This window comes from Chenopodium album, chromosome 18 (assembly GCF_948465745.1).
Source record: "Chenopodium album chromosome 18, dcCheAlbu1.1, whole genome shotgun sequence".
Classification (NCBI taxonomy): domain Eukaryota; kingdom Viridiplantae; phylum Streptophyta; class Magnoliopsida; order Caryophyllales; family Amaranthaceae; genus Chenopodium; species Chenopodium album.
This window is the reverse complement of record NC_137851.1, coordinates 38,891,216-38,906,116: the sequence shown is the minus strand read 5'-3', so window position 1 is coordinate 38,906,116 and position 14,901 is coordinate 38,891,216. Positions and strand designations below refer to the sequence as shown.

Here is a 14,901-nt window from a genome sequence, read left to right as displayed (position 1 = left end):
AAGTGAAAATGTCCATAGTTTCTATTTTTAATTTTTACTACGGATTCTAGTGTGCACGATATGACTAGCCCTTTGAGAAGAATTATTACTGGTAGCCTTTTATGTCCTATGCTTGTTTGCATGATATTTTATTATACTTATTTGCTTATATGCGATATTTGTGTTGGATGTTGTGTAGTTGTGCAATGTTCAAAACTTTAGTAGAGGTACTTTAATTTAGCGAGAGAATGGTAAAAAATATAGAGTTCTATAAATATAAATGTCTAAATTTGAAGTACTTATTGAGACGAAATAGAACAAATTAAACAAGACATTACACATAAAACAAAAAAAACAACATGAAATTTTTTCCGTGCAAGCATATGCATGATGCTCCGTGCATTCGGATTTTTTTTTTGTTTTAAAAAAAGGCGGAATGAACATATAGTTATATTGTAATGAACATATAGTTGTTCTGTAAAGAACATAAAATTATTTTATAAAGAACATCACATATAGTTATTTTGTAATGAACATATAGCTATTTTATAGAAAGCATCCAACTTTATCTTCTTTATATATTTATCTAAAGAACATCCGTAATATTAATAAAGAACATCTAACTTTTCAATCTTTAAATGAATTATTTGTTCCACAATTGAAAAGTTTTGGCAATTATTTCCCAATCTCAATATAAAAATTTGTACATTTCTTCATATTTTAATTTCAATTGTTTGAATTCTCTAGAGAGAGGAATAAAAATCTTAGAGAATAGAAAATTTATAGAGAGAAAGAAATTAAATTTTACTGATAGAAGACAATGGTTGTGCATTTAGATCGAGTTTTGTGGTGCATTTGATCATTGTTTTGTTAATGGAGTGATTGGTAATGAAGGTGAATATGTGGATTTGTTGATAAACAAATCGAAGGTAATTTTGAATGAAATTTTGTATTTATTTTTCATTAATTGTGTTATTTTAAATTTGAATTAGAATATTTTGTAATCATAAAATTCATTGTTTATTTTCATTTTTGAAATTTGATGAATTTGGATTGTTGAATTTGAGATTAATGTGACAAAGATTGAAGATGATGTTCTTTATTAGATAGTGTTATGTTCATTTTTATTTATAGCTCTATGTTTTATACATATATATACATATACATATACATATATATATATATATATATATATATATATATATATATATATATATATATATATATATATATATATATATATATATATATATATATATATATATATATATATTTATGTATATATATATATATATTTATGTATATATATATATATATATCTTATGTTCTTTTATTATATTCTTCATGTTCTTTTAAAATAGACGATCAGAAATTATCACGTTCATTACATTTTAACAATATATTCTTTTCACTTTAGATATATGTTCTTTAATCTTTACAATTCTATATTATGTTTTTTTCACTTTAATTAAAATGTTATTTTCATTTTAGCTAAATGTTCTTTACATTTCTATAAATGTTCTTTACGTTTTTTTTTTTTTTTTGAAACGGATGTACCATGCGCATGGTACATCCGCTTCCACGAACCACTTATTGAAAACAACATTATACACTTATATACTTTGTAAATTAAATTTTGTACTCCATATACATTAAAATTAATTTAAAATCCTTTTATATTAAATAGTGTTTAAATTTGAAGTAGAAATAAACAAAAAGAAAAGGAGTTAAGATGACTTTAAATATTAAAATAATCACAACTTTTTATTTACACATAATTAATTTAGGGGATTCAAGAGACAATTTTGAGGTGGTTGAAATCAAATGAGGGCGAATTTCTAAAAGAACATTTTTAAAGATATAAATGTCCATGCGTTATCAAGAATCAAGTTCTAACCCCATATCACCCTAATTTCATTCCTAATTTCAAACCCATACTACTTTGGCTCCGTTCACTTCACCTTATTTTTGCTGAACTGAAATTATTTTTACTAAACTGAAATTATTTTTGCTGAATTTAAATTATTTTTACTGAATTGAAATTATTTTTACCGAATTGGAATTAATTTTGCCGAACTGAAATTATTTTTACTGATTTCTATATGATATTTCTTCTTTAGAGTTACTTATTTTTACTAAACTAGAATTACTTTTACTAAGGTCTTGTTCACTTCACCTTAAAAAAATAATATTCAGTAAAAATAATTTAAGTTCCGTAAAAATAAGTTCAGTTCAGCAAAAATAATTTCAGTTCAGTAAAATTAATTCCAATTCAGTAAAAATAATTTAAGTGCAGCAAGAATAATTTAAATTTAGCGAAAATAATTTTAGTTCAGTGAAAATAATTTCACTTCAGCAAAAATATGGTGAAGTGAACGGAGCCAAAATTACAATTAATTTTACTGAAATTAAACTTGTTTTTACATTTTTTTTTTTTTAGGTGAACTAAATAGAGCCTTTGTGAACCAAAACTCCCCTATAAGGTAGGATTAATAGTTTAATACTGCCATTATGAATCCAAATTTGATTTTACAACCTGGGTCAAGTGGGAGGAATGAGGAATGTAGTATAGATGAACCTGGCCCTTTTAACGGCTAAAAGGTCACACTGTTATCTTAGCTTTGGCTCTCCATCTTCCCCAAATTCCACTGCTGCGGCTGCCTGTCTGCCGTTTGCCACCAATATGAACCGTTGAACCATTGATTCACCATTTCCTTATAAAACCCTTTAATTTTGTAATTGTATGTTTTTTTATTACATCAATACCTTTGTTGAAAGCTACCCTTTTCAATGGCGGCTCTAAATCATCTTCAATCACCATCAATTCATCATTTCACTGCTCATCAGCAAAAACCCAGAAATTTTTATACTCAAATATGCATTAATTACAGGCAAATTCAATGTTCTAGCTCTTCACCCTTCACAGAGAAGAATTCAGTTGAAAGATATCAAAGGGAGAATTGGGTTTATCCTGTTATGTCCCAATTTTCACTATCTCAATATCAAGACCATTCTTCTCAATCATCATCATCTTCGCCTTCGCCGCTGCCGCCACGGTCTGAGAGTAGAAGAGAACATGACATTGATTTGCAGATTCCTGAACTCAAGAATCTGCTAGAAGTATTGAGAGAAAAGAGGGGTGCTAATGTTGATGATGGTAGTGGGGTTGGAAATGTGTTTTTGGTGGGAACAGGTCCAGGTGATCCTGATCTTTTGACTCTGAAAGCCCTGAAAATCATTCAATCTGCTGATCTTTTACTGTATGATCGCCTTGTTTCGAATGATGTTTTGGATTTGGTTGGTGCAAATGCAAGGCTTCTTTATGTTGGGAAGACTGCTGGGTATCATAGTAGGACTCAGGAGGAGATTCATCAGCTGCTGTTGAGTTTTGCTGAAGCTGGTGCTAATGTTGTTAGACTTAAAGGCGGAGATCCTCTTGTAAGAATGTTTGTATGCTAACATTAATTTTTCGTTTGTGTCAATACATTGCATAATGCTTATGTTTGTGCTTAATTTTCTGTGTTGTGGTAGATTTTCGGGCGTGGTGGTGAAGAGATGGATTTCTTGCAGCAGAAGGGGATTCAAGTCAAAGTTGTTCCTGGTATGCTCTGATATTTTTTGTTAAATGTACTAACTTGTACTGTGTAGCTTTATACGAAGTATGTATGATTGTTACAAGATCACAATAGTCAGGGCCGTAGCAATGATTTTTGGGGCCCTGTTCCAAATCGAAAAAGGGGCCCTTAATAATGTGAAAATTATACATTTTTTAAAAAAATTATAATTTAGGCAATGCACAATTTTCCTATATATATATTGCAAAATGAAAATGATTTCATATAAAAATGATAAATTCACTTACGCAAAATTAAATTCGGATATTTTATTCATATTGATAATAGTAACTCAATACAACTCAAAGCTCATATCAACTTAAGCTATATTAACTTCTATTTATTTAAAAAGTGATATTCTTCAACGCTCTTTGAGGCAAAATCATCAATCAAGTCTTCATATTCCACTTTCTCTAGAAGATCATTCTCAATTGCTATCATCGCCAATCCATTAAGTATTTCTTGTAGCATCGTAGAACGAAGATATGACTTCAATAGCTTTAACTTTGAAAAACTCCTTTCCGCAGTTGCAACTGTCACAGGAATAGTCAACAAAATTCTATATGCAATAGTAGCATTAGGAAAACAACCCACATCATTCAAAAACCTCAAAATATCCAAAGGTCCTTTTATATCATTGTGCACAATTTCTTTAACCAACTTCAACTCCACAAATAATTCATTCCCATCAATATCTGATTGTTCATTAGACATAAGTGCATTTTCAAATTTCAAACAAGAGGACGTCAAACTTAAATCATCCAATGACTTCATCTTTTGAGGAGTGAATAAGAAATCAAAAATATTTTCATATTCCTCAAATTGTTCAAATCTTTTATAAAGAGAACTAATAGCTTGATTAACAATATAAAGAAAGTAATCAACTCTAAATGATTCTTCTAGAGATAAAGGAGCATTTGATGAAGTGCTTGGATTCTCATCAAAATGTTTTTTTCTTTAATTTCACGCTTTTGAGGAAACATAGGATCAATATCCATTTCAATAGCAATTTCCTTAGCCCTACTCAAAGCATCATAAAAACCAGTTTCTCTATACCCCTCAAAAAAAGAAATCAACCCTCTTATTTTTTTAATAGCCACATCAATAAGCATATCCTTTGATTGTAATAGCTTGCTTACCAAATTAATTGCAAATAGTATTTCATACCAAATTACTATTGCAATTAAAAACTCAAAATCACCAAGCTCATTATTTGCTAAGGATTTAGCTTCACTCTTTATATTGTAATCCTTATCATTGCTATCGGCTACTTGAAGTAAAGCTTCTCGTATATCTGACATTTGAAATCTAATAGCCTTAACACTTTCAACACGACTTTCCCAACGAGTAGATGACAAAGATTTAACAGTTAGTCCTTTTACATTGTCTTTCAAGATTTGCCATCTCTTAGTAGAAGCTGTAAAAATCGTATATATACGTTGGATGACTCCAAAAAAGTCTCTAGCTTTACTACATGTGTTAGCCATATCACATAATGTCAAGTTTAAACTATGACAACCACAAGGAGTATAAAAAGCATTAGAATTTAAATTCAAAAATTTCTTTTGAACTCCTTGATGTTTTCCTTTCATATTAGATCCATTATCATAGCCTTGTCCTTGCACATCCATTATATTAAGATCAAGATTTTTCAATTCATTTTGTAAAACATCAAAAAGCCCTTAGCCAGTTGTATCATTTACATTCAAAAATCCTAAGAAAGATTCCTCAATGCAAATATCAAAAGTAGAGACATTCACATATCTTAATATCAATGACATTTGCTCTTGATGGCTAACAACAGGAGTATAATCAAGAATTACCGGGAAATATTTTGCTTCCTTTATCTTTCTAATGATTTCATTTTTTATTGCATAACCAAGCAAAAGTATTAACTCGTTTTGAATTGTATGACCTAAATAATGAAAGTGAATGTCATTATTAGTAATACAGTTGACATGTTCTTGAATAATTGGGTCAAACTCGGCCAACATTTCAATCAAGCCCAAAAAATTACCATTACTTTTTTGGTATAGTTTCCCATTTGAACCACGAAAGGCTAGATTATGTTTGGCAAGAAATTTGACAATTGAAATAATTCTTTGCATTACTTTCTTCCAATGGTTTTTTTCCTTTTCGATTAGCATTTGAGTCGTCTTATCAATAGTTTGATTCTTTTGAAACCTAAGACGCAACTCATACCAAGTAGTCATATTCTTAACATGATCTATGCTTGTCTCATGCTCTTTAAGTCTAAAGCCTACATGCCCCCAATCTGAAAATCCTTCATTTGTCAATTGTCCTCTACCCATCCCTTTTTTAAATATTTTACAGCAAAAACAATAGACTTTATCAAGCTCTTTTGAATAAACAAGCCAATCCCTATCACATTTCTCACCGTTTGATAAAACTCTAGTATACAAGTTAGCCGTAAATTGTCTTGAAGATTTATCTTTAGGACCTTTCACAATAGAATTATCTCTTTTAGGACCATTTTTCACTAATAAATCAATCATTTTAGAATCAATGCTATCCCAAACTCTAGGATCATATATATTAGGCATATAACTAGTTTCACAGTGATCAACATTGTCATTATCACAAGGCATATCATCAATATTTTCAGCATTATTATCATTCTCAATAGGCACATCATCAACATTGCAATTAGCACTAGGCACATTATCAAAAATATCATCCACATCATCAACATTCTCCGCAATAGGCATATCACTAACAAGATCAACATTAACATTATTAATATCATCAACATTATTATTCTCAATAGGGACATCATCAACGGGCTCAACAAGAGGAACTTGAGGTTCTTTTATAACGAATTTATCAAGAGCACCTTTTTGAGAATTAATTAACACTTCTAATTTTCTCCTTTTATTACGCTTTTCAGACCCAGATTCATACTTTCTAGGAGGCATAATCTCAAAAAAAAAATAAAAAAATAAAATAAAAAAAAAATTAAAGTATCATATACTGATATACATGGATTGAAAAAACCTGGAAGCAGAAGGTTTGTTTCAATCAATTGGACAAATTGGCGAATTACTCAATCTCGTTGATTCTCAATCTTTGTTCAAAAGAATATGACCAATTTCAACCTTCAAAAAATAAAATTGCTTAGATACAGAAGAGTATAAACAAATCAATTTGTGTTAAAATAAAAAATTAATAACTGATTCAATTGACATTATCAAAACCAGAAATTTTTTTTTAAAAAAATGAATTAAAACGCTTCAATTGAAACTATCAAAACCAGAAATAATTAACAAAAAAAAAATGAAATAAAACGCTTCAATTGAAACTATCAAAACCAGAAATAATTAACAAAAAAAAATCAAAAATTTACCTAAAATTGATTGCTTCAATTGCTTCAATTTGTTCCCCTCAAACAGAAAAAAAAAAAATTTGCTTCAAACCTTCAATTCGTTTTTGATTTTGTATAATTGTATCAATTGGGAATAGATAGATAAAGATGAATAGATGATTGAATGGAAGATAACCCATATATATGGGAAAATAATAACCGTTTGATAACAAAAATTTCGGAAGATTGAAATTGATTTCTTGAGTGAGTTTATTTTTCTTTCCGTTGAAAATCCTTGAATGGGAAAATATGCATTACAATTTTCCATAGTTGATAAGTTGATTGATGTAATTATGGAGGAATTTGGAAACTTGAAGAAACTAATATGGAAGGTTGAATTAAGAAGGTTGAATTGATTGAATGGGAATTGGGTAATTGATTGAATGCGTGAATGTTATCAGTGTTGTTTGCTCCTTGCTGTCTGCTTTGGCGTTATAAACAAGATTAATTTTAGTTATTTATTTATTTTTTTTTTTTTTATTTTTTTTTTAAATAAGAATTGGAAAAAAATTGGGCCCCTTTAAATTGGGGGGGCCCTGTGCAAGGGAACACCTTGCACATGGTGTTCTACGGGCCTGACAATAGTTTGCAGTAGTTGATGAAAGTCAAAGTTTTCCTGGTCTCATGTTTATCCCGCTCTTCGAAATTTTGTTGAATCTGTTACTTTATATACAAGTATTTGAATGCTACTATAGTTTGTAATTATAACAGTAACAGACTTTTATGCTAAAAAAAAAAAAAACTAGGTGAAAGTGATTGACAGACTCCTAGAAGCTTTTACCTGCATCCCTGCATCTTCCAATAGGCTGGCTTTTGTTAGTTTCTTGCTATGCTTAGCCGTTGGTTTTGTTAGTTTGTTGTAATATTTTGTTTTATGTTTGAATCTGCAATCAATGTCAGCTGTAGGGTTGAATCCGTCATTGATGTTAACTTCAGGGTGCACTCTTAGCATAACTATTTCCTTACTCGGAGCAATTATCTTTGACTTGAAGAAATTACCACTCGTTAAAATGGATGTTTTAATAACAAAGATGTAATAAGGCCTTTTGATGTAGTACTTTAATGCGCTCTTGATTTGTCAAACATTAAGTTGTGCTCATGATTGCATTGCATTCAAAGTCGTATTAAGTCATACACCATAGCTGTAACCTTGTGATGCTTATGAGCTATGACTCCCTTGCAATAAGCTAAACTTTTTATTCATCACTCATCAGTATGATAAAATCTCAGGAACTGAAGCATCTGTTTATTTGAATCGTCTCATGTGAAGCATAGAAATGTTTCTTCCATTAGCTGAGAAAAACTCATCCATATAGCATTCAATGTTGTTTTTTTTTTTTTCTTCTTCCATTCCTATTTAAACCTGTTTTGTTTGACTACAGTTGCAACAAAGGGGTACTGTTTGTGAGACATAAAATATCCCTTGTTGCAAATAATAAGAAAAAGAGGTAGTACTTTATTGTGAATAAGTCCTGTCAAACCAGTTGGTGATTTGTGTATCAATTGATTTAGAGGTGGTGGGATATCAATACAATTGATGCAGCCTTGAAATCCCCAACTCATTGATCTTAGTTGTATATAATGATAGAATTCAGTCATTATTTGATATCATGAGGGATGCTTTAATTGCTCACCGATTCCCACTTGCTGCACCTGTAAAAGAAAAATGTCTTATGTTTCATCCTTTATTACTGTCTAAATATGCTGATGCAAATATAATATACCATAAGTGACAGTCTGAGATCTTCTTCCTTGTTAGGTATAACTGCTGCTTCAGGTATATCAGCAGAGCTGGGAATACCATTAACTCACCGAGGCATCGCTACCAGTGTTAGATATCTCACTGGACACTCTAGAAATGGGGGAACTGATCCATTGTATGTAGCAGAGAATGCTGCTGACCCTGATTGTACCCTAGTGGTATATATGGGTTTGGCAACCCTTCCTGCTCTTTCCCAGAAATTGGTGCAACATGGTTTGCCTAGTGATACTCCTGCTGTTGCAGTGGAAAGAGGGACAACTGCTCAACAGCGTTTGGTAAGAAATGCCTTATCTTTCCTTGATTCAATCATGTTGAACTTTCTAACGTTGTGTTTAGGCTTTTCAATAAGATGGGATTTATTCTCACTGCACCAGCATGCTTAATTTGAGATGTAGACTGGCAAGGATTTGATAAATTATCATCTTTCTATTATTTCTGCACTTTCCTGGTGGATTTTTCTTACCCTCATACTTCAAGCAGTGCACATTGTTAAACTATGGGTTGATATGTACAAAAAAAACCATATAAAACAATTTTAATCATATAATTAAATTCTTTCTCTGTACTTTGCATTCCAGTAGCTGCAATGTCCAATACTCTTTCAACTTTAAAATTGAAAAGATATAAAACCACCAAAATGTAATGTGGAAGATAAGAAAATAATGCAGGAACTGTTTTTCTTTGGTTTGCTTTTTAGAAGTGTCATGCTTAAAACTAGTATCTAAGCTTGGAATTATCCAAGTGGTATAGCCTAAAAAACTTATAGTTATTTTCAGAATCATGAACAATTATATTGATGATCTCCTCTTTAAAACCACATTTAATTATTGCTCCCTCCCCTTACCTAGGTAACAATTCTTTTACATTCATAGGAAGATTCATTCAATGAACCACTTTAGTTGAACCGTAGTTCTGATGAATAACCTGAATAAAGATATCCTAAGCACTCCAACTTAAAACCGACCTAAAGTAAGTTTTTTTTTTTTTTTTTTTTTTTTTTTTTTTTTTTTTTTTTTTTTCCCATAGATGTGGAAGGGTAAAAAAGAAAGGAATATGAGTAATCTTTTTTTTTTTTTTTTTTTTTTCCCCAATGAAGGGAAAGAACATTTTCTAAAAGAGTGTTGAAGCTGAAAAGTTGAGGAGTGGGTGAATTATTTTAAATGCTACAATTAGATGAATTTAAGAGGGGTTAAGTGAAACAATGTACTCCACTTTAAAGTGATATATGCATTGGAGAATTTGTAAAATACGATTATGAGTAAAAGCACTTTTGCCAATTATTAGAGATAAACTCAACTTTGTAACTTAATACCTTTTATAAGTCAAGAGTAGCTTTAAACTAGGTAAAATTGGAAGGTGTGGAAATTTCAATGACGGTGGAGGCAAATGTGTAGTGTACACTGTAAACCCATTTCAAAATGACACACAATATAAAACGTGCGTCTCTTGATAATCAAAAGAACATCAAGCATAAAACAAAAGAACATAAGGGTTGAAACAAAAGAAGTGTACTACAATTAACATGAGCTACAACCAAAGAACATGAACCCCTAAAATCACTAGGGATAAATCAGACATATAAACTCCAATAAACATGAGGGAATCTAAAGAACATAAACCTAAGAAAATAAGGAAGATTTCACGACAATAATCCAACATTTGCACCGTTTTCACAAAATAATCCAACCCTTGGATTATTCCCGAATAATCCTAACTTTCCTAAATTTACTACTTATTCTCTCCTAGCAAACCTATTTTATTTGAAATCGGCTAAGAAGTCAAACATTGTTTTTCCCCTCTTATTCTCTCCTCCTTCCTCCTTAGTCCTTATGGACATCAATAGAGAATAGATGGGAGTCATGGGACTATCATGGAGCCCTAACCCACCATCCTTTGAACACCACCACATCACCACCACAAAATAACCCCATCCACCCAACAACCGCTAGCCGTAACCAGCATCCACCCTACCCTTTCCTACTGCAACCAGCAGCTCCCTCCCACCCTTCCCTACTGGCCACCAGTGAACCACCACTCCCTTTTCTCGTCTCCCCTTCGCAGACTCCGCCTCCCCCATAAGCCACATTCTCTGCAACCCCCTTCCCCCGCCATTCCCTCCCTTTACCACCCCTTAAACCACTGTTCTCTCCCACCCTTACTCCTGAAACCACCACCCCTCCATTTCCCTTTCCCTATTCATATCCTCGAAACCACCATCCTTTAAAACACTACCACCCCCCAACAACCCCACCCACCCAACAATCGCCAGTCCGCCACCCGCCCCATCAAAATCTTACCCCCTATTCTCTCTCAATTCAATTTCTCTCTCCTCCTCGAAACAACCACCACTAGCCCACTCTCAAGGCTCGTTGGTCTGGAGTTTTAGATTTGTGGGTGGTTTGGGATGTGTGGTGGCGGTGGTTCTTGGTAGAAGAGCGGTGAGGTTCATGGGGAGTGGGGAGTGGTGAGTGCTTCATGGTGAGATGTGAGTGGTAGTGAGCGAGTGGTTTGCAGTGGTTCGTGGTAGTGAGCGAGTGGTTTGCAGTGGTTCGTGGTGGTTGTAGTTTGTGATTCATGGTGGTGGTGAGTGGTGTTGGTGTGAGCTATGGAGGAAGGGGAAGAGAGAGAAACGCCATTGAAGGTACATGCAAGAGAAAGCAGTATGGAGGGGAAGAGATAGAAAGAGGAGGAATTGTGAGAGAACGGAGCAAATATCGGATCATTCATGTTAAATTTTCAAAAAAAAAAAGAAAAAAAAAAATTACTATTTAAATACAAATAACATACTACGTATATTTAAACCAATGAATGTAAACTGTCTTCATTTATAGAAAAATAGTTCATCATAAAAAATAAAAAAATAATAAAAAAAAAAGTACGGTAAAAGAACATAAAGTTCAAACCTCTAGAACGTATATTTAAATCCAAAGAACATATGTTGGATTTCTATTAGAAATTTGATAGATCATAGTCTTAGTTAAGGGAGTAGTAATGGACATATGAAAATCGTCTTCATCCTGAAAAAAACATAACTAATTAAAAACATTTTTACAAAATCTTGATATAAATTGGAAAAATACCTTTTATCTTCTAACAAGTCATCAATTTTTTGAATCCAAAACAAATGTGCACTAATTCCAAAGTTTACAATTAAGAGGCGTTTGGTATAATAATTTTAGATGTAGGAAATGGATTCAATTAAGTGTTTCCATTTCTAGTTGTTTGGCATGGGTTAAAAGTAACAAATACCCTTTCCGGGGGGTAACAAAATCCCCCAATTTGTTACCCTTGACAAACTAGTGGAAACAAAATACGTTTCCTTACTCGATCACAATCTACTTAATTTGTTTTCATTCCACTAAGATACCAAATGAATAGTAAAGATAACGTTTATCATTACCCTTTCCCCTACTTATTTGAATCCTTTCCGTTTCATTTACAATGTTAATACCAAACACCCCCTCAATGGATTGATTTTAGGGATAACAATTAGCAACTTTCCAATAGAAATTCTAAATGAGAAGCCCGTGGATTCTGCCAACTATTTGTAATTTTGTTTTACAAGCTCTAGTAGCCAAAAATAACACAAATCTACGTTTTTGGGTGTATCTATGGTGAGCATTGTGCGTACGCCTCTGCTATTCTATTTGCATGGATATGAAAAGCATCTAAACTGTGCACACTAGTTTCAATTGTATAGTATGTATATTACCTGTGTCCTCGGATGTATGATCTGCTACCTTTTAGAGTAGGAGCCAAGCATGTTGGATGGACCTTCCTTTGCATTTTAAGTTTATTCTCGTCATAATACTGTAATATCACTGTACATTAGCCTCTTATATCCTATTTGCATGGAAATACAAGGCTCACTAGTTGTTTCGATTGTATAGTATGTATATTACCTGTGTCCTTGGATGTATGATCTGCTATCTTTTACAGTAGGAGTCAAGCATTTTGGATAGACCTTCCTTTGCGTTTTTAGTTTGTTCGCATCATGATATGGTAATATTAGGTATTTAGAGTTATGTGACTTCTGTTTATGCAGGCAACTCCATTTGGGAGACACATTTCAGCTAACCTAGTGGCTGAATTTTCATTTGAACAGGTATTTGCAAAGTTGGAGGATCTTGCTGATAAAATTAAATGTACTGGACTGGTATCCCCTACACTCATAATTATTGGGAAGGTTGTTACACTTTCACCATTGTGGATGCAATCCTGTGAAGAACCAACTGAACTTGTGGAGGCACAATAGAAACCAATGCTTGGCTTTTTGGGAAAATTTTCTGTGCATTCTGGTTTGTGAATAACCAGGAAGACCACTGAAGAAGCGACAACAATTACTGGTTGGTGGTGAATGCCTACTGAAGCTAGCACCTCCTATGCTAGCCAAGTAGTAAATACAGTGGTGTTCGGTATCCAGAATTGCCTGTGATCAATAAGGCGTCCATGGCTCCATGCAATCATGCTGACAAAGTAGCTCGGCTTGGAGACTTGAAAGCTTTTGCTTGGGCTGTCCCCGCTAGCTAAACTTTTGAATCAATTTTTTAGTGATATGGAGGCATTTAGAATGTTTAAGTGTATTAAATATCAAGTGAGACATGTAACATGTTTCTATCAATTCATTTCTTGAAGACATTAAAGCTAATGTGACTACAATATTGTAGAATTTTTGAAGAAATCTGTTTTCACTCAATTTGTAAATAGAGAGAATATTGGGCTTTGTGGCTGAAGTGATAAATGTGCATATATCCGGTAAATGTGGTTCTGGAGTAAATGGCCTAAAACACACGGTTAACTTAAAGCCCAATAACCTATGAAACACGTTTGAAGATTGGGCCTAGGCTTAGGAAGTATGAGAAAATTTTCATTTACTTTACTTTTCATCTAAGCTATACATATTGAGAAAGACCTCTTGTAGCAGTGGTCAAAAAGTCACCTCGCATCCTTGCGGCATGACGTTCAATTCTCATCAGGCACACATAAAAACGCGCTATACATATATTTAGGGGTTACTTATTCAGGAAGTACTCGGCCAGTCAGGAATTACTTGGTTACATATATTTTGATTACTTTGAAATTAATTCGTAGTTTGAAAAGGTAAATTATGCTTAGGACAATAATAAATAAAGGAAGTATATGATTTTAAAAGAAAGATAAAAACTTATTTACCATCAATTGATGTGTAATTTTATCATTAACTAGGGTGGTGCACCATATTTAGCTGTGTTTGGGAAGCTCTTTTAGTTGTTGACAACATAATAACAGAAAACATGTAAAAGAATATTTTTAGGGATATAAATGTACACACTTTATTCTTAAGAATTAAAACAAAGGTCATTAACGTTAACAATGAGGGCAAATAAGTAATTTAACATTTTAAAAGGTATAACTCTCCAAACACTATTCATAAGAGTTAAATCATTAAATCATACAAGGAAAAACTTAGAGGCAATAACATGTTATCAATAGAGTCATATGGGTTAACAAACATTTGGGTAAATAAGTAAATAAACATTTTAAAGGATGTACTGTCCAAACAATATTCGTAAGAGTTAAATCATTAAGTCACACAATGAAAGACTTAATTATAGACAATTAGCATCATATCAATAGAAGCTTATAAGAAGTGTATTTAATGCTTATATGCGGCCCTATAGCCTATAAAAGTTAATTACACATATCTACGCGTGATTTTGTCATAAATTTACACTATTTTAAAAAGTGTATTTAATGTTTTTTTTTAAAATTATAAGGATTGCATATAAATTTACTCTTTTTTCCATATCCAAATTTTTTTAAAGGAAAATATATTATCCAACTTAACCATGAGATATTGAGATATTATTCTCTCCTTCAATAAAAATTATCTAAATGTCACAATACGCATATCTTTGTCACAAATGATAGGTGCAAGAATGACATTGATGCATTTTAATTTGTTGCTTTTGCTTCATGCTCCCATAGTAATATAGTATCTCTAAAAGTCAACATAGAGTAAAATATTTGACTTGTATGATATACAACTCTCGCCCTTTTTCTTTCTTTCTTTTTATTTCTCTCTCTCTCTCTCTCTCTCTCTTTTTTTTTTTTTTTTTTTTTTTTTTTTTTTTTTAAATTTTTTAAATTTTTATTTTATTATTATTATTATTATTATTATTATT

At 32.0% G+C, this 14,901-nt stretch overlaps 1 protein-coding gene across 1 annotated transcript; it reads left to right on the top strand.

The window, feature by feature from the left end:
* The first annotated feature begins 2,556 nt into the window (after positions 1–2,556).
* On the top strand, positions 2,557–13,470 carry LOC145592400 (S-adenosyl-L-methionine-dependent uroporphyrinogen III methyltransferase, chloroplastic-like). The gene is made up of 4 exons (XM_081648848.1): positions 2,557–3,417; positions 3,511–3,580; positions 8,735–9,012; positions 12,843–13,470. The coding sequence occupies exons 1-4, from the start codon at positions 2,770–2,772 to the stop codon at positions 12,990–12,992; spliced, it is 1,146 nt and encodes a 381-aa protein (XP_081504974.1). The 5' UTR covers positions 2,557–2,769; the 3' UTR covers positions 12,993–13,470.
* Positions 13,471–14,901: the final 1,431 nt, after the last annotated feature.

What these genes read in the sequence shown, in the direction of transcription:
- LOC145592400 (XM_081648848.1), top strand. Translation starts at nt 2,770, where the DNA reads ATGGCGGCTCTAAATCATCTTCAATCACCATCAATTCATCATTTCACT. An exon ending in TTAAAGGCGGAGATCCTCTT is followed by an intron (nt 3,418 to 3,510) that starts GTAAGAATGTTT and finishes GTGTTGTGGTAG; the next exon opens with ATTTTCGGGCGTGGTGGTGA. An exon ending in CAACTGCTCAACAGCGTTTG is followed by an intron (nt 9,013 to 12,842) that starts GTAAGAAATGCC and finishes TCATTTGAACAG; the next exon opens with GTATTTGCAAAGTTGGAGGA.